Source organism: Peromyscus eremicus, chromosome 9 (assembly GCF_949786415.1).
Source record: "Peromyscus eremicus chromosome 9, PerEre_H2_v1, whole genome shotgun sequence".
NCBI lineage: Eukaryota > Metazoa > Chordata > Mammalia > Rodentia > Cricetidae > Peromyscus > Peromyscus eremicus.
Genome location: NC_081425.1, coordinates 24,530,860 through 24,558,754, shown reverse-complemented (window position 1 = coordinate 24,558,754; position 27,895 = coordinate 24,530,860). Strand labels below are relative to the sequence as shown.

The 27,895-nt window shown below is 41.9% G+C and overlaps 1 protein-coding gene across 1 annotated transcript in view; it reads left to right on the top strand.

The window, feature by feature from the left end:
* Pibf1 (progesterone immunomodulatory binding factor 1) overlaps window positions 1-27,895 on the top strand; it is a 182,651-nt gene that overhangs the window by 115,921 nt on the left and 38,835 nt on the right. Inside the window, exons 13-14 of the mRNA XM_059273267.1 lie at window positions 3,637-3,739; window positions 27,391-27,521. Coding sequence (XP_059129250.1) covers window positions 3,637-3,739; window positions 27,391-27,521 — 234 coding nt within the window. The remainder of the gene's footprint in view (window positions 1-3,636; window positions 3,740-27,390; window positions 27,522-27,895) is intronic.

Sequence of the window (27,895 nt, the reverse complement as noted above, 5' to 3'; positions counted from 1 at the left end):
TAATGAAGCCTTTTAAAATACATGAAACAGACACGTGCTTTCTTTGATGTGAACTGTTTCTGAAGGTACTCTGGTGCCAGTTTCCTGTGAAGTTACAAGTGGCAGCGGTTTGTGTTTCTCATTTGAAATATAACTAAAATCTCTGATCAACGTGTAAGTGAACAGTAAGGTAACTCACACTTTGAAGTTTCATGTAAGCATAAATAAATTACTAAAATTTTTAAAACTCTTTCTGGTACACAATTGTGGAAAGCCAAAGGGGCATATATAATTAGAGTGAATTAAAATAAAATTAACTCCTTGACATGACAAAACTTGAAAATCTGAAGTAATGTTTTTGTTTGAGTAGCAACTATTTGAAAGTAGCAAACAGGATTTTCTGGTTATGTGTATTGCTCATGCTAACGCACTACACGGGTGACACCCAAGCACTATTGTCTTGGTGTGTAACTCTTTGATTGGGCTGATCTGGATGCTGGGAAACATTTTTAGAACATTTTTAATTTGTAAAATTTACTGCCTAGTGTAGAATTTTTTGTTTTTTTGTTTTGTTTTGTTTTGTTTTGTTTTGTTTTGTTTTGGAGACAGGGTTTCTCTGTGTAGCTTTGCGCCTTTCCTGGAACTCACTTGGTAGCCCAGGCTGGCCTTGAACTGACAGAGATCCGCCTGGCTCTGCCTCCCAAGTGCTGGGATTAAAGGCGTGCGCCACCACCGCCCGGCAAATTTTTTTAAATTCTTTTTTGTGAAAAAAAATCTTTTTTGTGGAACTGGAGAGGTGGCTTAGAGGTTAAGAGCACTGCCTGTTCTTCCAGAGGGCCTGAGTTCAATTCCCATCAAATACATGGTGGCTCACAACCATCTGTAATGAGATCTGATGCCTTCTTCTGGCCTGCAGGCATGCATGCAGCTAGAATGCTGTCTACATAATAAATAAATAAATATTTAAATAAATAAAATTCTTCTTTGTATTTTCTTATTTTACTCTACGCATGTGAGGGTTTTGCTTACACATATGTGCATGCTGCATATGTGTGCCCGGTACCTGTGGTGAAAGAGGAGGTGTGGGCTCCCTGGGACTACAGATACGTTTCTAGGGCGTTTTGTACCCGAGCTGTAGTACCTTCTTCTGTGTTGATTGTCCTAATTCAAACCAGGGACACTCATTAGGATACTGTCCCTGTGTTAACACTAAAGCACTGGCACAGAATCTCCTGGTTTATGTCATATGATCTTTTTCATTTTGTCACCATATCTGCATAAGAGCATTATGCTAAAACAGATTAGCCAAACCAAATGAGTGGTATAATGTACTTCACTTGACATTGCCAAGTCCCCATCGTCTTCAGAATGCTGTTTAAAGGTGACTGTTGCATCTCATTGTTTCAAGCATCTCTCATCTCTTAGTAGAAAACACAGAATTATATTTGCATAAAAATCCCCTTTCATCTGTACTTCTTTGTAATTGAATTTGACTGTGTTCATGCTTTTGCAATCAGTCTTACACAAATATTGTCTGTAGCTTTAGCAGACATTTGTTGAGAAATTGTTCTTTAGAAAAAACTCTAAAGTGTAAGTTCTATGAGAAATAAAAATATGGAAAACTATACCCAACATGCACACACATACACATACACACACACACACACACACACACACACACACACACACACACGTATGTTTGTATGGATGTATATGAAGGGTGAGAAAGAAGATGAAAGTGTGGTGGATAATAATCAGGATTTTTTAATTAACTAAACAGAAGTGGAGCTAGTGACCTAAAATAGTTTACAAATATAGTTAAAAGCGACATTTAAACCAACAAATTTAACATTAAGATGTTTCATTGGAGCTAGTTGTGGTGGTTCATGCCTCTAATCCCAGCACTCAGAGTCAGAGGCAGGCAGGTATCTGAGTTCAAGGCCAGTCTGATCTACATAGTTTTGTACAGAACTATGTTCCAGGACAGCTATAAAGAGAAACCCTGTTTTGAAAACCCAACACTATACATTTGTTGTATTGACTCACGGAGAAAATGTGGTTTTTATTAATAAGCTGAATTTTTTTTCTGTACAAAAATATGTCAAATTCTATCACAATGTTAATATGTAAATTGCATTGCCATACATAAAGTGTGGTTTTTAGAGTGAAAAAATAATAATAAAATGAAACTATAAATTCCTTTAAAGCCTATAAAGAAGAAAGTGGTTGAGGTTCCCTCAAATGGAGTGGAGGGGTTAAGAGACATTAAACAGAGTGGAGAAAGACAAGGGCTGGCTGTCCATAGGTAGTAAAAATGGTCTCAAGTTGTGTTGTAGTGATACGTGCACAACTCTAACTACACTTTAAGTTGGGATTTGTTGTGTTAGTTGCATATTATTATGTATTTCAGACATAATAGGTTTTTTTAAAGAATGATTGTCAGAGAGTGGAGGCTGCTGCTTTTTCATCTTTAATTCCAGCTGATTGGCAAACAGCATGCCAGATGTTAATATGTAAAAACAGCAAAGATGATGATGTGTAGACATGCTGTTGAGATCGCTGTAGAAACGTTTCTCAGAACTTGTATTTCTTACTTGGGTGAGCAGTTATTACATATAAATGGATACTCTGACATGAATTCTTTTGTCTTTGGTTGGGAAATATACATACAATGGGGCTCATTCTGTTCTGTAGTGTTATTTGGTGGAAATTAAAAAAAAAAAAAGAATCCTATCTTATCATTGTAAAAAGTTCTGTCCATTTGGAGTCTATGAATTCTATATTCATAGGTTAAATTGATAACTAAACTAATGTAGAACATGAAATGCAGTGTAGGTCTTGAGAACATGGTTTCTCAGCATTACTAGTACTTCTTTTAAAAAAAATGTGTTTTCATTGAGTCATTGGAATTATTTAAAAAGATGAAGCATTTTTCCTTAAAAAAATGTTTCTTAAAAATGGAATGTGAAGGACTGTAGAGTGTGATGGTATATGCCTATAATCCTAACACTTGGGCTGACGTAAGGGGATCATGAATTGAGGCTAGCCTAGGCTACAGGCTAAGAGCCAGCCAAGAGAGGGGGGTATGTATTAGGGTAATGCAAATCACTGGAAGTTCTTTGCCTGTACTGCAGTTATTCTTCACATTTTACACATCTCTTCCACCTGCACTTGCAATAGGAAACCTGTTTGATTATGTTTTGTTTTTAAATTCATAATATTGGCCTTTATAAACTTGCCAAAATGTAAGCTTATTGTGCATAATAGTCAACTACTTTCCTCGCTGCTTTTTAACTGGGAAACTTGTGTTAAATGATAAAGCTATAAATGGCTCTCTTTTTCTGTCAAGCTAGTAACATAATGTAAGTGTTCGAACCTACTTTGGTAGGGAAGGATTAGAAGCCATGATCGTGGTAATCAGTATATGACAATTATCATATGGAAATGTTAGGTTGTTTCTTTCAGAATTCTGAGTTGGCAAAGTATTGCTCTTCTAGTGTTTTGTTTTATTTTCTTACTTTGTATTATCATTTTCCCTGTTAATATATATGTGTTATAAGGAAACGATGAGTGGGTTTTCTAGCACACAATTATCTGTTGAGTGAAGGTAGCATTCTACTTTTGTATGCATGAATGCTTTTCATTTTATTCACCTAGTGTCCATTTGGCAAGAAGAGTTCTTCAGTTAGAAAAACAAAATTCATCAATTTTAAAAGATCTGGAACATCAAAAGGACCAAGTGAGACAGCTTTCACAAGAGGTGAGTGGCTGCATCGGAAGACATGGGGAATCGTGGTGCTTGCTTGTCTGCATTCTTTGCGAATGCCTAGAGTTAATTGCTGAGCACTCCAAAATTAAGCTGGTTGCAAAATTACTTCAAATTTCTGAGATTCACTGAATGTTGAAACTTTAGGAGACAACTTAGAGTGGATGGCAACACAGAACAGAAGGGAGACTGAATGCACAGAATGAGGAAGTGTAAATCAGCTAGACACACAAAGCTTTAACTTCTGAGAACGTCAACTGGTAAAACAAGTTGGGCAAATTTGACCGACATTAAGTTTCTCACTGACAATTTATTTTTAAATACTTGATTTTTTTATGTTTCTGTTTGATTAAAAAAAAAAAAAACAGCCTTTTTGGCTTTTCATTACTTTTTACTAAAAAAAAATTCGTACTATGTATTTTGGTCATGTTTTTCCCTCCCCCAACTCCTCCCAGATCCCCTCCACCTCCCTACTCACCCAACCTTATGTTTTCAGTCTCTTAAAAAAAAAAAAAAATGCTGCCAGGCGGTGGTGGCGCACGCCTTTAATCCCAGCACTTGGGAGGCAGAGCCAGACGGATCTCTGTGAGTTCGAGGCCAGCCTGGGCTACCAAGTGAGTTCCAGGAAAGGCGCAAAGCTACACAGAGAAACCCTGTCTCGAAAAAACCAAAAAAAAAAAAAAAAAAAAAAAAAAAATGCCAAAGCAAATCAAAATGAAACAAAAGGTCCACGAAAAGATATCATTGAGTTTGTTTTGTGTTAGCCAATTATTCCTGGCATGGGGCCTGCACTGTGTGGTTGGTATACCCAGTGAGACCCCATTAGAGAGAACCTCTTTTCCTTTTACCAGTGTGTATCAGTTGCAGATAGTTTCTTGGTTAGGGCTAGGGCTGTCTTAGAGTTACTGTTGCTTCAGTGAAGCACCATGACCAAAGCAACGTGGGAAGGAAAACTGGCTTACACTTCAACATCATTGGTCGTCGGTATCATCATGGTGCAGCGAGACAGCGTGAAGGCAGACATGGTGCTGGAACTGAGTCCTACATCTTGATAAGCAGGCAACAGGAAGTGGTCTATCTCACTGACATGGCTTAAGCATATATAAGACCTCAGAGCCACCTCCACAGTGACACACTTCCTCCAACAAAAACACACCTCCTAGTAGTGCCACTCCCTTTGGGGACCATTTTCTTCCAGATCACCACATTCCATTCCCTGGCCCCCAAAGGTTTATAGTCATATAATGCAAAAATGCATTCAGTCCAACTTCAAAAGTCCCATAGTCTATAACAGTCTCAAACGTACTTAAAAGTCTAAATTCAAAGTCTCTTCTGAGATTCATGCAATCTCTTTATTGTAATCCCCTGTAAAATTAAAATAAAAAAACAGATCACATATTTCCGACATATAATGGCACAAGATATGCATTACCATTTCAAAACATAGGAAAGGGAGCATAGTGAGGAAATACTGGACCAAAGCAACACCAAAAACCAGCTGGGCAAACTCCAAACTCTGTATCTTCATGTCTAATGTCAAAGCTGCCCTCAGATCTCCAACTCCTTTCAGGTTTGTTGACTGCAACACACTTGTCTCTCTTAGGCTGGTTCCATTCCCTGTTAGCAGCTCACCTCAGCAGGTATCCCATGGCCCTGGCATCTCCAACATCTTGGGGTCTCCAAAGCAATCCAGGCTTCAACTTCACAGCTTCACAAAATGGCCTCTCTAGGCCTCCATTCAGGAACACCCCTGACACCTGCTAGCCTCAGCAGCTTTCCTTAGTCTTAGGGGCAAATTCCATAGCCCTTTTCTTCTGTCTTTAAAGCCAGAACCACATGGCCAAAGCTGCTAAGTTCTGCTGTTTGCTGGGGCTGAACATGGCCCCCTCATTCAATTACATCTTCACCAGCTTTCTGTTTTGGATAATTTCCTTCACTGCAAGCTTGGCTGTTCTGGAACTTGCTCTGTAGACCAGGCTGGCCTCAAACTCAGAGATCCACCTGTCGCTGCCTCCAGAGTGCTGAGTTACAGGTGTGCACCACCACACCCGGCTCTAAGCTTTTCTTCCTTTCTTTCTTTCTTTCTTTCTTTCTTTCTTTCTTTCTTTCTTTCTTTTTTTTTCTAAGCTTTTCTTTAATTACTTTTTATAAGTTGGAAACTTAGCTGGGTGGGATCTTGCCCTGAGGTCGCCACTTCCTTTATTCCGTTAATCCTTTTCTTAATCCATTTATCTCCTTTAACCAGGATTTAGCTCTATTCTACTTCCTGGTGCCCCTTTTCTCAATGTGTACATTTTGTATTTTTATTTGCTCAGCTTGCTCCTTTTCGTTATAAATCTTCATCAGAGTTAACACTAGTAACCACATGACAGTGTATACTAGTCTGTTTTAAGATTTCCTCTGCCAACGGAATTAATCCAAACTCTTCACTTTAGCCTCAGGCAAACTCTTCTGACAAGGCCAAAAAGCAGCCATATTCTTCACCAAAATATCACAAGTACAATTTCTAGGCAACACACTAAAATTCTTTTCTTCTGAAACCTTTTAGCCAGCCCCCCACAGTTCAAATCATTCATAGCACACTGTCTTCCATGCTCCTACCTGTATGGCCTATTAAGCAGCACTTAAAGCGTTGCAAAGTACCAAAGTCCACATTCCTCCAGACAAAAACATGGTCAGGCCATTCACAGCAATACCTCAGTCCCTAGTACCAACTTCCATCTTAGTTCAACTTTCAATTTAACATGATTTGAAGAGACATCATGACCACAACTCTTACAAAGGAAAAACATTTAATTGGGGTGGCTTACACATTCAGAGGTTTAATCTCTCATCATCATGGTGTGACAGGGTGGTATGCAGGCAGACATGGTGCAGGCAATAGAAAGTGGTCTGATCTCATTGGGCATGGTTTGAGCATGTATGAGATCTCAAAGCCCACCTCCACAGTGACACACTTCCTCCAACAAGATGACACCTACTCTAATGAGGCTACACCTCCTAAGGGTGCCATGCCCTTTAGGGGCCATTTTCTTTTGAACCACCACATACATCATCTAGGTTCAGTACACATCTATGAACTCACACAGAGGCAATGTAAAGTAAGTATTGGCGAACATTTGAGTATGTGTCCCTTTCTCTTTAATTGAATTGATCTTTGTGTATGTTTAAATTTTAATTTTGGTTGCATTTAACAACTGCCTCACAAAATTCTGCAAATTTACTATTGCTGCAAGCCATTTCTAGCACACACCTACAAACATAAAGGAGTAAAATGAGGGAAATGAGCTATGGCGGCTCACATGTAACCTCGGCACTCAGTAGGCAAAGGCAGGAAGATCACTAAGAGTCCGTGGCCACCCTAGGGCACTAGGAGAAACCCTTGTCAAGGGAAAAGTAGTAATCAAGAGAGGAAGGAAATCCCAGCCCTTGGGAGGCTGAGGCAGGAGCATTTCTGTGTGTTTGAGAGCAGCACTTTAGATGGCAAGGGCCAGGCTCCTCTTGGAGTTTCCTTCCTGCTGGGGTGGTAAACACCTTGATGGAGAGCAGCTTAGGGAGAGAGCGCTTGTTTGGCTTCCGTGGTACAGTCTGTCGTTGAGGCAAACCAAAGCAGAAGCTGGGGGGCAGAGACCACAAGAGAGTGCTGCTCACTGGCTTGCTCCCAGGCTTGTGTTTGACGTTTCTCCTACAGCCCAGGCCTACCTGCCTACAGATGGTACCTCCCACAGTAGGCTGGACCCCTTTACATCAGTGTTCAATCAAGAAAGTGACCACAGATTTGTCTGCAGGCCATTTTCATGGAGGCAGCTCCTCAGTTGAGGTTTCCTCTCCTCAGGTGTATCTGGTTGACAACCATGATTGGCCATCACAGAAACATAATAGGACTATCTCAAAAAAAGCCCAATCTCCCAAGAAAAAAGAAGATTGTTTATTTACTTACACATTAGACCACTATATGATATGATGAGATCTTTCTTGTTTTAATTTCATAATCAAGACTTTTTCAAAATAAAGCATTAAAATATTCATATAGCTGTACATGTGTACATTTTTATACTGTAAAAACCACCTTCTTGAGCATTCTGTTAATTTATATGGTCACCTTTTTACTTTTATCCATTTTAATATGTGTTCTGGTATCACTATAGTTTTCTTATTTTGCATTTCTCTAATATCTACTGATGTTGAACATTTATTCAGTTGAGATTCTTTGTCCTCCATCACTCTTCCTGGAGAAAGTGTCTGTTCACATTTTTGTCTCCCTTATCAGATTGTCTTCTTATTGAGTTTTGAGCATCATTTATGCAGTCTAGATACAGGTCCTTTATCACATACATGGTTTGCAAAACTTTCCTGTCTCAGGGTTATCTTTCTGTCCCATGATGGTATCTTCTGAAGAGATGCTTAGTGAAGTACAATGTATTGCCACATTCCTCTATAGACAGTTTTTGGTGTTACATCTAAAATATCTTTGTCGAAAAGTGTCACAAGGACCTTTGTCTGCACAGTGATAGTTTTAGACCTGTGATCCATTTGTGGTTATTTTTTATGTAAAGTAGTTTTCAAACAGAATGAAATTCACAGATTCTCACATAAACCAACTGTTCTAGTGCTTGTGAAGATCAGTCAGTCCTTTACAAATGAGCTGACGTCTGAACTCTGTTAATTCCTGGGAAAAAATGGTCACTACGATTCTGAGATTGCATTGAATCAATAAATAAAGTGGAGAAAAAAGGGCTATGGGTGTGGCTCAGATTGCCTTAGCATGGACAGATCCCTAGGTTCAGTCTTACAGCATGGTTTAAAAACGGGAGTGGTCATGAGAGGAGAAGAGAACTAGGGACCTGACAAGCTAGAGTTGCGGGGTACTCTGCCCCATGGACACTGTACGTCTGCTCTTATTTACTAGAGCTGCGGGGTACTCTGCCCCATGGACACTGTACGTCTGCTCTTATTTACTAGGTCATTAACGTTAGCACTGGCACCTTTAACTTTGGATTAGTGTCAGCAAGGTATGTTTTCACCAGAAGAATAAAATGTATGCTTACTGTAAGTAGAGCTGTAACTTAATATATTTATTGATATAGTTGTGACCTGCCATCTTGCTGTTTTCTCTGTACTGTTCGTTCTTTCTTCTTGTCCTTTTTTCTTCCTAATTTCATTTGCGTTAATATTTTAATCATTTCATTTTATTTTATTGTTGCTTATAATTTTGTAATGATTGTAGTTGGTTTAAATAGTATTATATATCTCATCCTTGTCTTGATGTTTTTGTTGTCTTATATTTTATTTGTATGTATATGAACTGCATAGTACATTGTTATTATTGTTAAAAAATTTAAAAATCCAGAGGCAGGCGGATCTCCGTGAGTTCAAGGCCAGCCTGGTCTCCAAAGCGAGTTCCAGGAAAGGCGCAAAGCTACACAGAGAAACCCTGTCTCGAAAAAACCAAAAAAAAAAAAAAAAAAAAAAAAAAAAAAAAAAAAAAAATTTAAAAATCCTGTGAAGAGAACTATTAGCATGAGGAAAAGACACTATATTTAATCAAACAGTTAATCATCCCTGTTATTGAGTCTGGGATCTTATCCTTACGTTTATGGACTTTATTGTTATTTTATTTTTAATTAATTGTTTTATATGTTTGGATGTTTTGTCTGCATGTATGTAAGTTCATTATGGAACTGGATCCCCTAAAATTGGAGTTACAGGTGTTGTGAGCCACCATGTGGGTTCTGGAAATCAAATCTGGGTCCTCTCCAAGAGAAACAAGGGCTCTTAAGTGCGGAGCTACCTCTCCACCCTTATACACATACACACTTCTTTTTTTTCATGTGCATTGGTGTTTTGCCTGCATGTGTATCTGTGTGAGGGTGTCAGATCACCTGGAACAGGAGGTACAGAGAGTTGTGAGTTACCATGTGGGGGCTGGGAATTAAACCTAGGTCCTCTGGAAAAGCAGCAAGTACTCTTAACTTCTGAGCCATCTCTCCAGCCCCAGACACACTTCTCTTTTGAGACAGATTTCTTCCCAGATATTCAAATATTCCCAGACGTGGTCAAAGATGTCCTTGAATTCCCTGTCCCCACTTTCCTAAACTCCTGAAACTTTTGCCTGTAGTTGGTGGTGGTGCTGCTGCTGCTGCTGGTGGTGTTGGTGCCGGTGCTGCTGGTGGTGGTGTTGGTGCCGGTGCTGCTGGTGGTGGTGTTGGTGCCGGTGCTGCTAGTGGTGGTGTTGGTAAAATTCAGATAGCATAAATTCATCATTTCAATGATTTTAAAATTCAGTGAGTAGCCTTTGGCATGTTTACAGTGTTGTATGTCCATCACCACTACCGAATTATTGACCAACTTCATCACCCTAGACTGAAAACTATACTTCCTGAGCTATCACCCTCCCATTCTCACCTCTTTCCACCTCTGGTGTGCACTTCATTTCGTGTCTGTCCTGCTCCATAGATTTTCCTATGCATTAGATTCCATATAAATGGAATTATACAACCTGTCACCTTTGAATCTTCTACTTGTATAATACCTTCAAGATTTATTGACAATGAAATCATCTTACATTATTCCAGCCATGTCAAGGTTTTCTGTTTCTCCCATATGTATAAATGGATTTACTAGTGTGTTTTACAGGCTGTGGTCTGAGTAATCTAACAATGGATTCAGGAGTTGTTTAGTCCATGAGACTAGATGTCTTACCATTCTCAATCTGATGGAATCCCAGTGGAGTCCTAGAAGCTGCTGACTCTTAGTATACATTGGAATCTCCAGGTAGGTTCTATTGTTAGGGAAGAAGTGCCTCAGCAGCAGAATAGGTGAACTGCCAGCAAGAGTGAGGGCAAGCAGGCAAAAAGCAAAAGCTTCCTTCGTGTCCTTTTATAAGAACTGCCACCAGAAGTTGTGGCCCAGATTTAGAGTAGGTCTTCCCATCTCAAATGATCCAATTAAGAAAATCCTTCAGTGGCATTCTCAGTTTCTTAGATTTTAGTTGATTCCAAATGTCATCTGGTTGACAAAGAAGATTAGCCATGTTTGCTAGTTGCTTTTGTTATTCTAGCCACTTTTGTGGGTATGAAATTGTAGATCACTGTGACCTTGATTTGAAGTGTCACTAATGACAGGCATGTTTTGAGTTCTTCTTGACTATTTCTGCATCCATAGAGAAATGCCTGTCTTAGTCTGTTTTCTATCTGAGGATAGTACAGATTGGGTAATTTATTTCTAATAAAGGTGTATTTGGCTCATGATTCTGGTGGCTAGGAAATGTAAAATCATGAAGCCACATCTTGTTACTACATGGTGACATGGCTAAAGGCATCAGAGGGTTGAAGGGAGCATATTTACCCTCTTGTTTGTCTCTGCCACTCCTGGGGTAAGGACTGCAATATGTTCATGAGTGCTCTGTGGTCCCATCACCTCTTGAATGTCCCACTCTTTGTGTGTGTTGTTGCTATTCATGTGTTTGTTGTTATGCTGAGGATAGAACCATGAGCTACACCCCTAACCCAGATCCTACCTCTCAATGCAGTCACAGTGACAACTTAATCACAATGAGTTCACAAAGGGCTCTCAACCATAGGAATATGTTTACAGCTCACTTCCTCTGCTGTTTAGTTGCATCTTTGGGGCTTGGTATTGTCACTGTTGATTGGCAGGAGTTCTCTGTGTATTCTGGACTGCAGACCTTTAGCAGATAAGTGATGGCAAACACTTTCTCCAAGACAGCATGTTGTCTTGCACCTCTTGTGACTTGTTGTACAATTTTTTTGTTTTGATAAAGTCTAATTTATCATTTTTATGTTTTATGATTCATCATTGGTTTTTAATTCCTAGGTAAAACTCACATGTCATAAAATTAATCATTGTAAAGTGAATCATCTTATATTCATTCAAAGTATGATGCAATCACTTCTATCTAGTTCTAAGACGTTTTTATCACTACATAATAAAACTTGTACCAACTAAGCAATGAATTCTCCCTCCCCTTCGCCCGCAGCTCTGCCAGACCTCGGTCTATTTGCAGTCCGTTTGCTTCTGTGCATTTACCTATTCAGCATCGTCAGATAAATGGACTCATACAGGAGCTGACCTTTTGTTTCTAGATTCTTTTACTGAATGTATTCTTTTCTAGGCCCATCTACACTGTAGCATATACCTTGTCCCCTGTGCTATTTTATCAATCAATAATACTCTATTACATGCATTTATACATTTACCATGGGTTGTTTATTCATTCAGTGCTAAACATTTGGGCTTTCCTTGCCATTCAGCTGTTGTGGATTATGCTTCAGGAACAATAAAATGTTTGAATCCCCTTTTCAGTCCAGTGGAAATGGGGTTGCTGGACTCATTTTTGTTTGGGGAAGATGTTTTGCCGAGGTAAAATTTGAAGTTAGCTGGGCCTGGCAGTTCAGGCCTATAGTTTAACTACTCAGGAGAGAATTTTAAGGTAAAGGCCTACTTGGGTTACAGAGAGAGTTTAAGGCCAGACTCAACAACTTACTAAGACTGTGTCTAAAACGTTTAAAGAAATAAGAATGGGACTGGGAATACAAGTGTGATAAAGCATGTTCCTAACATGTGCAAGGCCCCAAGTTCAATTCCCATCCAGGAAAGCGGGGAAAAGAAGGAAGTTGGGGGAAGTCGGTGAGTGTGAATCTGACTTCTCTATGTCTATATATCTTATGTAATTTTCAGGATATCTGCCAACACTAAGTTCTCCTGACCTTCAAACACATTAAAATTTCAGTCCCTTCAAAATATCTAATCTCTTCTAAAAATTTGTCCTTCAGCTGTGGACTCCTTTAAAAATCAAAATTAAGTACCATCTTCAAGAGGAAGAACCAGGGTACTGTCACAGTCTGAGCCAAGCATAACCAAACTCCAACAGTATAAATAACTCAGTGCCAATTATCTGGAATTCACTCATGACCTCCTGGACTCCTGCAAAGGGCTTGGGTCTCTTCTCCAGCTCTGCCCTCTGCAGTACACACAGTTTATCTTCTAGGCTCCGGCTGGCTCCATTCCAGTGATGCTACTGTTCTTGGTGGTTTTCCCATGGTATTGGCATCTCCAAAATGCTGGGGTCCCTTGCTGCAACTGGGATGCACTTTCACCAATAGCCTCTCATAGGCTCTCTTCATGGTGCCAAGCCTCAACCTCTTTCCATGACCCCTGCAGTCCTGGGCCTTCAACTGCCTCTGAGGCTGCACCTTCACCAGTGGCCTTTCCTGGCCTCTCACAGTGCCAAGCCTCAGTTGCTCTCCATGACCTCTTCATGCCTTCAAAACCAGTACTACCTGGGTGACTCTTGCACATTAGCAAGTCAGGCTGCCAGCATGAGGTACAATCTTGACCACCTCTGAAACACAGCTTTTCTGCTCTCAGGAAGCAATTCCCAGAAGATTTCACCTCCATGATGCTGGTCTCTTCTCTTTTTTTTTTGGTTTTTTTTTTTTTTTTTGGTTTTTTCGAGACAGGGTTTCTCTGTGTAGCTTTGTGCCTTTCCTGGAACTCGCTTTGGAGACCAGGCTGGCCTCGAACTCACAGAGATCCGCCTGCCTCTGCCTCCCGAGTGCTGGTCTCTTCTTAATCATGGCTAATTTCTTAGCTTGAGCCTACTAGCATCAAGTATCTCAGCAAAGCAAAATTTTGCCTTAGTAGTTCTGGTATGTTAATCACAACTAATTCTTTAGCCCCAGAGAACTAGAACACAGAAACTTAATTCAAAATAACAAATAGGCCTGGTGGAGTCTTTAAACTTCCCTCTGAAATTTTATAAGCCAGGCCTCCATGTTCTGCACTGCTCTTAACATTCTTACCTTCCAAGTTCCCACAGAACATCTCATATGCAGTGAGTGGCTCTTGTAGCCCAAAGTTTGAAATTCCTTCCACAATCCTCCCCAAAACATGGCCAGGTCTGTCATAGCAATACCCCACTTTTGGTACCAATTTGTCTTAGTTAGGGTTTCTATTTCTGTGACCAAACACCATGACCAAAAAGAGAGTTGGAAAGTAAAGGGGTTTTTTTGGCTTACACTTCCACATTACTGTTCATCACTGAAGGAAGTTAGGACAGGAACTCAAACAGGGCAGGAACGTGGAGGCAGAAACTGATGCAGAGGCCATGGAGGAGAGCTACTTACTGGTTTGCTTCCCATGGCTTGCTCAGCCCACCTTGTAGAATCCAGGACCAGCAGACCAGGCTTGGCACCATCTACCATGGGCTGGACCCTCTTCCATTGAGCACTAAATGAGCAAAGGTCTTACAGCTGGGTCTCATGGAGGCATTTCCTCAACTGAGGCTCCTTCCTCTGAACGACTCTAGCTTGTGTCAAGTTGACACACAAAACCAGCCAGTACAGACATGTTCTCCTGACCACTGTCCCTCACTAGGTCGTGTGATATTATTTCTTTAGCTGCTTTGCAGACTGTCCTTCTGTCCTTGACCTGGAACAATTTGATGGTGATGGGTGTGCTGTGGTTTCTTTGTTTGCTGTGCTTGGGTTTGGTTGGCTTTCTTTTATCTAAGTTCAGTAAATTTACCCGTTTGTTTTCTTGTCCTCAGTTTCTTTTGGGAACTCCAGGTAGGTAGCATGTATGGTTGCTTTAAGTTATCCTCGGCAGAGCTAATGCTGTACTGTGTATTTTCAGTCTTTGTTCTGCTTTTGATGGTGTGGCATTTCTTTTGTAGTGTCGTCCTCTGCTGTTCCTTCACAGCCTGTAAATTGCCATTAATCTAACCTAGTGTCTTCTCATCTCAAATATTAACTTACAGTTCTCAGAGCCCAATTTACACCTTTATGGAGCTTGTAAGTCCCTAATTAACATTCTCAAACCAACCTTTGGGGGGGGTTGTAATTTTTTCACTTTACTTTTATTTCTGAAAGTTTTTTGGTTTTTGGTTTTTTGGGTTTTGTTTTTTTGGGTTTTTTTTTTTTTTTTTTTTTTTTGGTTTTTCAAGACAGGGTTTCTCTGTGTAGCTCTGCGCCTTTCCTGGAACTCACTTGGTAGCCCAGGCTGGCCTCGAACTCACAGAGATCCACCTGGCTCTGCCTCCTGAGTACAGGGATTAAAGGCGTGCGCCACCACCGCCCAGTTTATCTCTGAAAGTTTTATTCAAATAGAATTTCTCTGTACTTGACAGTTTCATAAATGTTTATAAAGTATTCATATCACACTCATTCCCCTTACCTGCTCCCATCCCTGCTGATAGTCTTCTTGACAAGAGGCTTCCTACTTTCATATTCGTGTGTGTGTATGTGCACGCACGCGCGCACACACAGACAGGTGCACTTGTGCGTCACACTAAGCATAACCACAACTGCCTGCATGGGCATGGATGGGGAGCTGCTATCCATTAGGATGTGGGTGACTCACCAGAGACTGACTGAAGATCAAGACACTCCCTGTCCCATTAGCCATCCATTACCCACATCCCACAGCTCCTTGGGAAGGCCCAGGATTCCTGGGCCCCTTCTCCATGACTAAATGTTGTTGGGCGCAGTCTTGTGCAGGCTCTGCACTGGCGGCGGCGGCGGCGGCTGCTGGGATTTCCTGAGTGCAGTAGCCACGTCCTGCCCAGAACACAGCACTCATAGCCCTCTACCACAGGCCCTCGCTCTTCCGTTCTCTGCGCCAGCTTCCTTCATGTTCCCTGAGCTTCAGAGCAGGTGATAGAACTGTCACCTGTCTCCTTCACTGCTTACATACTCAATTGCTCCTTTCTGAAGGGAAACGGGGGGGGGGGGGGGGGGCCGGGAGGTCTGAGAGAAGAATCTATTTTCAATTTAAAAACATGACTCAAAAGTCTCAGGGCCTTGAGCAGCCATGACTCTGCATTGACAACCTCTGTTCACCTCATGAAGAAGCTTTTCTGACATGTCTTAGAACAGCACCAGCCATGTCTTATGTAGACAGTTATCCAAGAGAAAGCTTGCCAAACTGTCTGTTTAGCAAAACAAAGGCATGTGACCCACTCCAACTGTGCTGGCTACTTTATGTCAACTTGACACAAGCTAAAGTCATCTGAGGGGAGGGAATCTTGATTAAGAAAATGCCTCCTTAAAATCAGGCTGTAGGCCAGCCTGTAGGACATTTCTTAATCAGTGATTAGTAGAGGAGGACCCTCAGCCCATTGTGGGTGGTGCCATTCCTGGGCTGGTGGTCCTAGAGTCAGTAAGAAAGCAGACTGAGCAAGCCAGTAAGCAGCACCTGTCTGTGGCCTGAGCATCAAATCCTGTCTCCAGGTTCCTGCCCTCACTGCTTGAGTTCCTACCCTCACTAATTTTGGGGATGGACTGTTATATGGAACTGTGAGCAAAATAACCCTTTCCTCCCCGAGTTGCTCTTGGTCTTGGTGTTTCATCACAGCAATAGTAGCCCTCCCTAAGACAGCAGCCATGGCCTTTACCCGGGTCCACAGCACCAGCATGAACTCCCTCCTGGGGAGCAGGCCTCACATCCAGTCAGAACATATTGTTTCCCCTCATCTAACGGTCTTGCCACTGTTGAGCAGCAGGCAGATCTTGTCTTACAAGTCACTGTTGTAGCACACAAGGTGTGCTGCTGGACGAGGCCAATGATGGCTTTCCTAGGGCTAGCTACATAGACTTCTGGCAGTGTGAAAGCTACTCAGCAAGGGAGGGATCATTTCTAGATTGATTTTTTCCATATCCTGCAACCAAAGTGCTGTGTATTCACCAGTAGGATCTTCCCATTTAGGGCTGGTGGGCATCCCACAGCAGTATAATGACCTATCTTATTTGGGGCCCTCTGAGGGCTTCTTAACGAACAACTCACAGGGAAGTATCCCACATCTGGCACTGGGATTTTCATTTACTATCACAGATTCTTGAATCCGCATCATCCACCTATTCAGATGGCCTCCATTCAAACACCTTTTTTAATTGCTTTTTTAAACTAGCCCATGGATTCTTAGATTTCCAAATGGCTTCTTCATGCATCCTTAGTTTTGGTTAACCCTCCTCCACCTAATCCCTCCTTTTTCCATTGCTCTGCCCCCATCCTTGTTTAAGCTTTGCTACCCCCAGTATTTTCTTTCCACTTTCATGTCACGTGTGTTCTGTGTTCCCACCCTCCCATGTGAAGGCTCCACCTCACGGCCCTTTCCTAGCTTTATAATCTCTATAATAGAGATTCCAGATTAAACACTGGAATCTAAAGATTGGAAGCTATGATCCACACATGGAAGAAAACACGTGGCATTTGTTTTTCTGTGCATGGATTACCTTATTTAGTATATTTTCCAGGTCCATCCATTTTCCTGCAAACTTCTTTACATCTGATTAAAATCCCATTGTATATTGGTACTGTGTTTTTATTTTCCATTCATCTGTTGATGGGCATCTAGGCTGGTTCAGTTTTTGGGCTTTAGTGAATAGAGCTACAATGACATGGAGTACAAGTATCTCTGTGATACAATATGAACTTCTGTGGGTGTGTGCCCAAGGGTGGTCACCTGGATCATATAGTAGTGCCATTTTTTTACTTTTCTGAGAAAACTCTAGACTGATTTCCATTGTGTCTGTGCCAGTTTATACTCTGACCAGCATTGTGTACATGCTTCTCTTTCCTAACATCTTCTCCAGCATTTATTGTCATTTATTTCCTTCATGGAGTGAGACAGAATCCCATTCCTACCGTGCTAAGTGTGAATCTCAAAGTAGTTTTAGTCTGTGTTTTCCTGATGGCTACAGATGTTAAACATTATCTATTTGTGTGTCTTTTATTGAGAATTCTCTGTCCATTTCCATAGCCTTTTTTTTTTAATTTTTCTCTTATACAGCACATTCTAACCACAGTTTCCGCTCCCTCCACTCCTTCCAGTACTCTCCCAACCTCTCCTCTCTCCCAGATCTACTCCTCCTGTTTCCCTTCAGAAAAGAGCAGGCCTCCCAGGGATATCAACTGGACATGGCATAACAAATTAACAGTAAGACTAGGTACAAACCCTCATATAAAGACTGGACAAGGCAACCCAGTAGGAGGAAAAGAGTCCTAAGAGCAGACAAAAGAGTCAGACACACAGTCCACTCCCACTGTTAGGACGCCCACAAGAACACCAAGCTACGCAACCATAACTAATATTCAGAGGACCTAGGTCAGACCCTAGGTCGGCTCCTTGACTGTTGATTCAGTCTCTGTGAGCCACTATGAGCCATGCTTAGTTGATTCTGTGAGCCATGTTCTCATGGTGTCCTCAACCCCTCTGGCTCCTACAATCCATCCTCCCCCTCTTCCACAGGGTTCCCCGAGCTCTACTTAATGTTTGGCTGTGGATCTCTGCATCTGCTCCCATCAGCTGCTGGGTGAAGCCTCTCTGATTACAGTTGGACTAGGCACTGATCATGACTATAGCAGAATATTATTAGGAATCAGTTCATTGATTTGTTTTTCCTTTTTACCAGTTGTGGTTTGGTTCTATCCTAGGTCTCTGGGCTATCCAGCCTCTGATTCCTGGCCATCCAGACAGTGTCAAGCATGGGCTTTCTCTCAGGGTGTAGGCCTCAAGTTGGACCAGTCATTGGTTGGACACTCACACAAGTTCTGTGCCACCATTACCTCAGCATATCTTGCAGACAGGACAAATTGTAGGTTGAAGGTTTTGTGGCTGGGTTGGTGTCCCAGTTCCACCACTGGAAGCCTTGCCTGGTTAGAAAAGATGGCCAGTTCAGGCTCCATATCCCCCAGTAGTAGGAGTCTTCACTAGGGTCACCCCAGTAGATTCCAAGGAGTGACTGCTCCCAGCTTTTGTGTGTATTGACATTTGCAGGGCAGGCACACTGAGCCTGTCAATACATCCAGCCTGATGTTTGTTGGTGAAATGTTTAAGGCAGATCAAGATCTGTGTGTTACAGTACTTGTGAATATATATCGTAATACATTTGTCTCAGTCCAAATATTGTAAGAGTAAAGCCTGAATTCTGTGTGAGGTGTCAATGTAGAAAGACCTATTTTCTGTTCAGTTTTGATGTCAATGTAAACTTTCTGTAAAAAGTATAGCCAAACTTAAAGAAATGGCATACCAGCAGTGCTACCTAATCATGACACTGAAGATGGAAATTGCTTGAGCCCAGGAATTTGAGTCTAACCTAAAACAACACAACAAGGTCCTGTCTTTTATAAGTAGATAGCCTGCATGGTGGCCCATGCCTGTAATCCTAGCACTTGGGAGGTAGACGCACAGGGGTTCTCCTTTCCTATGTGGCAGATTTGAGGCCAGCCTGGGCTTCTGTGACCCTGCCTTTAAGAAGAAACAAGTAATGTAAAGTCTTGAGAGAAGGGTTTGGGGAGAGATGGCAAATAGAATCTGAAGACCAGATTAGGAAAGGTTAGGGCTACCACCAGGAAGGTAGAGGCAGGAGGACCACAAATTTAAAGCAGTCTGGGTAGGACTGTCTAAGAAAGTAAGAGAGGGGTAAGTAGAGGCGAGGAGAGAGACAAGGGAAGAAGAGGGCAAAGAGGATGGGGCAGGGGTGTGGGGACTCACTTTCTGGGGAGACAGTCATGGCTAATTTCTGTCGCTTGTGATTTTAAAAGTCCTTGCTGCCACTTTCTCCCAATGCATATGGAAAGCAACTTTTCCAGAGAGAAATTCTAACTGACCATGTTAACAAGAGTAACAGAACTTCCGCTTTTGTCCTGGGAAGGAGTTTGGGAGCTAGTTTTCTCTCTCTGAGTGTATTGCATGTGGCACTTCATCCTCGTGGAGCTGGCATTTGCGATGTCGTGTAACTAGATATGAGTGCTCTATTAAATTGGTGACTCATGACAAGTTTTGAAGAAGAATTTGTGAAATAAAGAGAGTGTCAGGACAAACAAAATTCACGGGAATTGTGACACAGCACCAGAACCAGCTTTTAACGAGGTTGTATAATCATTAACCATTGTTACCCTGTCTCTTGTGTTTCGAGGCTGTTCTGCTGTAAACTTTATAAGAAGTAACATTTGCTTTAATGATGAACAGTAGTGGACATGTGGCTCAGGTGGTAGAACACTTGCTGCACATGTACCAATTCCTGTCTTTGATCCCCAGCACCCCGTAAACCAGGCATGATGCCATCTGCCTGTAGTCCCAGCACTTGTGGGTGGCAGTGAGAGGATGAGGAGTTCAAGACTATCCTCAGCTATATCCTGAGTTCGAGACCAGCCTGGGCCACCCTGCCTTAAAATAACTAATAGTTAAAGATCAGCACATGTACTTATCTTCCATGTGAGTGGTTAATGTACTATAGGGACAAAGCATTCACCATTACTGCAGTAGCAGGTCTGTGCCAAACCTTGTGAAATGGTTAAACCAAGAAGTCTTCAAGCGGATATGGTAGCACTTGCCTACAATCCCAGCCCTTGAGACTAAGACAGGAAAACCATGTGTTCAAAGACTGCCTGGATTATATAGCAAGACAGTTGTTTTTAAGTAAATAAATAAAAACAATAGCAATGCCAAAAAATAAATCTTGATTATGGTTCATTCTTGAAAAATATCAGTTATCCTAAATCTAAGGCAATATGCTAAGAGCCATTTGCAAAGCATTGTGCAGATTGTCCACATACACACACCCAAACCTGAAATTGCTATACAGTGAGCCATTTTAAAAATGCATTTCTTAGGGCTAGAGAAATGGAGAGTACTTACTGCTCTTGCTGAGGAGCCAGGTTCAATTCCCAGCACCCACACAGTGGTTCACGATCATCTGGAACTCCAGTTCCAGAGAACTTGATATCCTCTTCTGACCTCTGCAGACACCAAGCATGCATGTGGTGTACATGTAAGTAATAATTTAAAAAAATGGTTAGACTCCAAACATGAATTTCTCAGGAGGAGCTTTGAAAGAGAAGGAAATTTCTAGCAGTCGAAGTTGACGTTTTTCTCTCAGTTCTCCGGGACCTTTCATTCCCATTACATCTGGACTTTGGACTCTTCAAGGCACAGTATCATAAAGACTCTGTGTTTTTCCAGTTTCTCAAGCCCCTCTGGCTCACTGTTTCTCCACTGAGCCTTGAACCTTATCAAGCGCCTGAGCGCTGAAGCCCCATTTTCCTTCTGCCAAATGCATCCACGAGGCACTTCTGAACATGTGTAGTATTTTACAGCAGAGGAGGTAGTCTATAAGATTTAACCGAAGAGAGAGAGGGAAGCCTTTTGGCCTTTGGAAAATGTACTAAAAACTTCTTAAGGAAATTGTTCTTTTTACAGCAGTCTGCAAGCATTGCAAATTCATATTGTTGAGGATGGATCAGGTCCTGCCTGCTGCTGCCCAGTGTTTTTACTTCATCTTCACAGTACAGATCACATCGGCTTCCCAAAACCAGTTATAGCATGTGTCCACTTATTTTACTATAGCTGCATCATCTGGCCTGGTTCTCACTGATCCCTTTTACCAGAGGGTTTTCGGGATCTTTTTTTGTTCTCCCTTCAAATATATTTACTATATTAATATTATATTTTCATCCTCCATCAGTTATGCCCTGTCCTCATGGTCACTAATAACTTCCTAATCACCAGTGTTCTCAGTATCCATCAAATTTGATCTACCTGAGACATGACATTATAGATATTCTAGAAATCATTTCATTTTGCTTTCCAAAGAGGCTATTGTAACTCTGACTGTGTAACTCAGATGTCTCTTTAGTGTGCTTAGCTGGTATCCACTTTCTTCTACCATGTGTGTGTGTGTGTCTGTGTGTGTCTGTGTGTGTCTGTGTCTGTCAGTCTGTGTGTGTGTGTCTGTGTCTGTGTCAGTCTGTGTGTGTGTGTCTGTGTCTGTGTCAGTCTGTGTGTGTGTGTCTGTGTGTCTGTGTCAGTCTGTGTGTGTGTGTCTGTGTCAGTCTGTGTGTGTTTGTCTGTGTGTCTGTGTCTGTGTCAGTCTGTGTGTGTCTGTGTGTGTGTGTCTGTGTCTGTGTCAGTCTGTGTGTGTCAGTCTGTGTGTGTCTGTGTGTGTGTCTGTGTCTGTGTCAGTCTGTGTGTGTCTGTGTGTCTGTGTATGTGTGTCTGTGTCAGTCTGTGTGTGTGTGTCTGTGTGTCTGTCATGTCTGTGCATGTGTCTGTGCTGAGACGTATGATGAACAAAGGACAGGAGTTGTCATTTCCTGATAGTGGGTTTCCTGTGTGGGTTCTGGGGAGCAAACTCGGGTCACCCCACTGGGTGGCAAGCACCTTTACCCTTTCGTTTACTGAACCTTCTCTACTTCTACCTCTTAAATGGAGTTGATCCTCTCATGTCTGCCCTTTTCTCCACTCTCATACCTCAACAGGGATTCTAAAATATTAATCAAGTTTGTTCCTACCTGTAATCTCAGGATTGGGGAGATGAAAGCAGGCACAGATCACTATGCGCTCTAGACCAGCATGGCTAAGTTGTGAGTTGCAGACCAGCCTAGACTATGGTGTGAGACCTTGCCTGAAACAAACAAACATTAGTGCGCATAAGAGTCATCCAAGGTTCTTATGTAAGATACAGGTTTCTAAATCCTGCCCTTAGACTATGATCAAGGAGGTGTAGAGTGAAGCCTTAAGAATCTCAACAGGGCGGTGGTGTCACACGCCTTTAATCCCAGCACTCAGGAGGCAGAGCCAGGCGGATCTCTGTGAGTTCGAGGCCAGCCTGGGCTACCAAGTGAGTTCCAGGAAAGGCGCAAAGCTACACAGAGAAACCCTGTCTCGAAAAACCAAAAAAAAAAAAAAAAAGAATCTCAACAAGGCGGTGGTGTCACACGCCTTTAATCCCAGCACTCAGGAGGCAGAGTCAGGTGGATCTCTGTGAGTTTGAGGGCCAGCCTGGTCTACAAAGTGAGATCCAGGAAAGGCGCAAAGCTACACAGAGAAACCCTGTCTCCAAAAACCAAAAAAAAAAAAAAAGAATCTTTATTTTTAACAAGTCCTAATAAAAATGATGCAGGACCACACTTAGAATGGCTAATACTTTACAGTCTCATAAACTTCAGTAAGGCCTCTTCCATACTCGCTATCACATTCTTTAACATCTTTCCCTGTGACATTCTCCTTCATTCCAACATTTTGAGACTTGGGACTAGAACCATGCCTCGTAGTACTGACCTAGAATCCAACACTTGGGAGGTAGGGCCAGTAACATGGAAAATTCAAGGCTACCCTAGGCTACACGTAGAGACTGTCTCAGAAATTAAAGAAAAACAAAAACTCAAGACCAGAAGCATAGCTGATAATCAGTTAGCAGGCACTTGCTTTTGCTGATTAAAGTCCTGGAAGACTTGGAGAAGCACTGGTGAACCACTGCTGTTCTGAAGCCCATTTGTTTCACCACTACAAGCCTGTCTACACTGTCCCTCGCCTGAGCCTCCAGACCTGCCTGCAGTCCAGCGAGCACCAGGGTACACCTGACACACAGTGTCACCTTCCCTTCCAGATCCTAACAACGAAATCACCAACTGCTTGAGATAGTTAAGTCTCAACATACAAAATGGAGCTGGCTTGAACAGGTTGGGGTGGGAGTGGGTGTTGATACTTATCACAATCAGAGCCCTGTTGGGTTTTGATTTAGTTCGGTCAGGATGAGACTCATTGTTTTGTTTTGTTTTGTTGTTTTTTGTTTTGTTTTGTTTTTGGTAACATTTTCCCAAGTGATTAAGAACATAGATTTTTGCATAATGTTGAACATCAAGTAGATATTTCATATGTAACCCAAATCTACATATGTCACATGTAGTAAGTCTACTTAGTAGGACACAGTACAATCCATGCCCATTTCCAGGAGTTCCTGTGAAAAAGAGACTCCACAAGAACGAGATTCTACGTTTAGGGAAAAAACACATGGACCAGGTGTGATGGCACAAGCCTTTGATCCCAGCACTTGGGAGGCAGAAGCACATGGATCTCTGTGAGTTCAAGGCCAGCCTGGTCTACATTGTGAATTCCAGGACAGGTCGGGCTATGTAGAGAGATCCTGTTTAATTTTGATTTGTTTAAATAAAAATTTAAAAAGGAAAAAGAGAACAACAAAATGTGGTCACATTTATATTTTGTAAATCTTAAGAGAAATAATTTTGAATTATCATCCCAGTATAATTTGAATTAGTTTTTGAATGCAAAATATAATTATATTTTAAACAGGTACTGCTTTCCTCTGAATCATATGCACAAGTGTGAAACAAAGGAGGAATAACAATCCTATAAACTGTTGTGTCACGGATTTAATCCTGAGTCATGTGATGTATGGTGCCTGAGTCATTGGTTACTAACGCCTTCCTATAAGGAAAAGCTTACTAACAATAGGCAGCCAGTAGTTGTGAAACTTTTCAAATACTTATTACTGTAACTAGAAAAAGGCCTTAAAACTCTACTGGGGAAATTCTTTTTTAAGCAGAGGAATTAAATTCTGTTCAATTAACTTTTTCACAAGTAAAAATATCCACACTCTTTATTGACAGTTGTATTCTTCTCCCCCGGGGAGTGAAAATAGATTGTGGTGGAGAGGGTGGGGTTGTACTAGCGGGAGTGAACTCGCCTGCACTAAAAGGTAGTATGGACAAGTGTCTATGAGGCCCTAGGGAAAGGAAGAGGAGACTAAAATCCTACACACATTTATAAAGACATATATCCTTAAGACAGTAATGTTGCAGTTTTCATGAATGTGAGGAAGTCCCAGCATGTGAATTTGATACATGTAAGGCTTTTGGCTCATTTTGCTATTTTAAAATCAAGTACATGTAGTTGCTGTTGTGAAAAGCAAAGTGAACTAAAATGTGTAGGATGGCTGCTATACTCTGTGCAATTAAAGTTAGATTTGGTAAGTTTGAGACTGCTCCTTCTCTACAGTTTGTGAATGGCCAGCCTGCCCTCCACCTTTGCCTGCCCTCCTCACAGGCACAGTAGAAGACAGACAGACTGCACTTTGAAACGCAAGCCACTTGTCAGCTGAGGTTACTCAGCCAGGGTCAGCTCTGTGAAAACAAAGTCAAGGCAATTAGTTGATATAATTGACTAAAGAAACTGGTTATACAGGTTAGTAGAGCTTCATTCGGCTGTGTATTTGAATGTTTCTAAAGTAATTTAGTAGGGTAAGATTCCTGTGACATCACAGTGGGTTTTAAAGAATGAACATCAGGACAAAAGAAAAGCACACCAACACCCTCGCTAGGGGGAAGTGGCCCTCCAGTACTTGTCTTCACTGATGAAGCCTTTGCTCTACTCCGCTGCTGTCTACTGCCCAGATTCGTCCATTCTTTCCACCCCGCACAGTTACACCCATCCCGTCTCACTGCTCCCTCCCCTCCGGGTCTGGGAGGCTCTCACTTTTTGTTTTCTTGGGTTTTCAATGGTGTGTGTGTGTGTGTGTGTGTGTGTGTGTGTGTGTGTGTGTGTGTATGTGTGTGTACATGGACAAACATGTCACAGCACAGATGGGGAGGTCACAGAACAAATTTGGAGTTGGTTCTCCTTCCACCTTTGTGTGTGACGTTGGACCCAGGTCACCAGTCTTTTCTGCTAGGACCTTTACTGGCTGAGCTATCTCATTGGCCCACTTACCTGTTTACTTTTACTGGTTGGTTGGTTAGTTTTTCACAGACAAGGTCTCACTATGTAACTCTGTAATTCTGCCTGTCCTGGAACTCACTATATTGACCAGGCCGACCTTGAACTCACAGAGCTCCTCTGCCTCCCGAGTGCTGGGATTAAAGGAGTACCACACTACACCTGACTTCCCTTACTGTTTTCATAAAATGAATGGAATGCCCTCCTCAAAAAAAATTGAAATACCAAAGTAAATTGCATATAAAGCTTAAAATTTACAAGTATGTAGATTTTAAAATAGACTTAAGAAAGAAAATGTAAGCAGGTGTGGTGGTATATTCCTATGATCCCCTACTCAAGAGGCTGAAGCGAAACCATGGCTCTGTCTTGAAAAGCAGCCCAGCCAGTTCTTTGAGTTGGGAACATAGCTTAGTGGTTAGGGTGCCTGGTTGGCATGTATGTGACCCTGACTTCAATCCTCAGCACTGAAATAAAAGATCAGCATGATGGTTCTAAAACATTGTGAGCGCAGTTAATGCCATTGAATTGTATACTTAAAAATGGTTTAAATGGGCGAGGCCTGGTGGTTCACACCTTTAGTCCCAGCACTCAGAAGGCAAAGGCAGGCTGATCTCTGAATTCGAGGCCAACCTGGTCTATAACACAAGTTCTAGGAGAGCCAGGCCTGCACAGAGAAACCTTGTCTTGAAAAGAAAACTAGTTTAAATGGTAACTTTTTATGGGTTTGATTTTTTGGGGGGTTTGGTTTTTTGTATTTTAACCACAATTTTAATTTTTTTAATTATATAAAATGATTCAGGTGCATGAGTTATATGTTTTTAAAACTAAAGGAGATATGAAGAAATAAAATTATTGAATGATAAATATTTTTAGAAATAAAGTCTAAATGAAAGATTGTTTTATCTAATGAATTTTCATTAAAAGGAAATACATGTATGTATGTATGTATGTATGTCATGTGGTTGCTCAGATAAACAAATAGAAAATGTGGGTGACCAGTCTTCCAAATTGATATCTATTAGTATTTTACATTTTTCTTTATTGTTTATAATTATTATTACTATTATTTATAATGATTATTGATTAGTCATTTTTTTAAACCTCCAAATGTATACAGATTTATTTAGTATTTCAGAATAGTTCATGTGCAAAAGTTTGATGCACTCTGGATGTGGTGTGCAGCTCAGTGCAGACATGAGGTCCTGGGTATGTGTTGTGCAGCTCAGTGCAGGCCTGAGGTCCTGGGTATGTGGTGTGCAACTCAGTACAGGCCTGAGGTCCTGGGTATGTGGTGTGCAGCTCAGTGCAGGCCTGAGGTCCTGGGTATGTGGTGTGCAGCTCAGTGCAGGCCTGAGGTCCTGGGTATGTGGTGTGCAGCTCAGTGCAGGCCTGAGGTCCTGGGTATGTGGTGTGCAGCTCAGTGCAGACATGAGGTCCTGGGTATGTGGTATGCAGCTCAGTGCAGACATGAGGTCCTGGGTATGTGGTGTGCAACTAGTACAGGCCTGAGGTCCTGGGTATGTGGTGTGCAGCTCAGTGCAGGCCTGAGGTCCTGGGTATGTGGTGTGCAGCTCAGTGCAGGCATGAGGTCCTGGGTATGTGTTATGTAGTTCAGTGCAGGCCTGAGGTCCTGGGTATGTGGTATGTAGTTCAGTTCAGGCATGAGGTCCTGGGTATGTGGTATGTAGTTCAGTTCAGGCATGAGGTCCTGGGTATATGGTATGTAGTTCAGTGCAGGTCTGAGGTCCTGGGTATGTGGTGTGCAGCTCAGTGTAGGCCTGAGGTCCTGGGTATGTGTTATGTAGTTCAATGCAGGCCTGAGGTCCTGGGTATGTGGTGTGCAGCTCAGTGTAAGCCTGAGGTCCTGGGTATGTGTTATGTAGTTCAATGCAGGCCTGAGGTCCTGGGTATGTGGTATGTAGTTCAGTTCAGGCATGAGGTCCTGGGTATGTGGTATGTAGTTCAGTGCAGGCACAAGGTCCTGAGTTCAGACTCCAGTGCTTAGAAAAGTCTCGTCGAGAAGACACTGTGCCGTGACAGTAAAGTGTCGGGGGTGGTTTCAGTGTGTTGTCAAGTTTTCTGCAGTTTAATGACGAGTGTGTTTCTTCAGCTTGACAGAGCCAATTCACTGTTAAACCAGACTCAGCAACCCTACAGGTACCTCATAGAGTCTGTGCGGCAAAGGGATTCCAAGATTGATTCACTGATGAAGAGTACAGCTCAACTGGAGAAAGATGTCAGGTAAACCATCTACACATCTTTTATTCAAATAATAAAGGCGTTGTTAATATGCCGCTGCAGCTTATTTGAATTGTACAGTTTAAATCATTGAATTATGAACATAGTCTGAAGTTATATAAGGATTCAGACTTGAAAGAAAGGAGCTGTGGAGATGGCTTGTTGGGTAAAGTGTATGTGCTAGAATGAGGACCTGAGTGTAAATCCAGGACCACAGAAAGCCAGACTCAGTACTCAGTAGTGCACATCTCTAGTCCCAGTGCTTCTAAAGCAAGATGGGGGTGGAGCCAGGAGGATCCCCTGAAACTAACAGACCAGCTGTCATGGCAGATGCAACAGAAAAAAAAAAACAAAAAAAACAAAACAAAACACCTGTC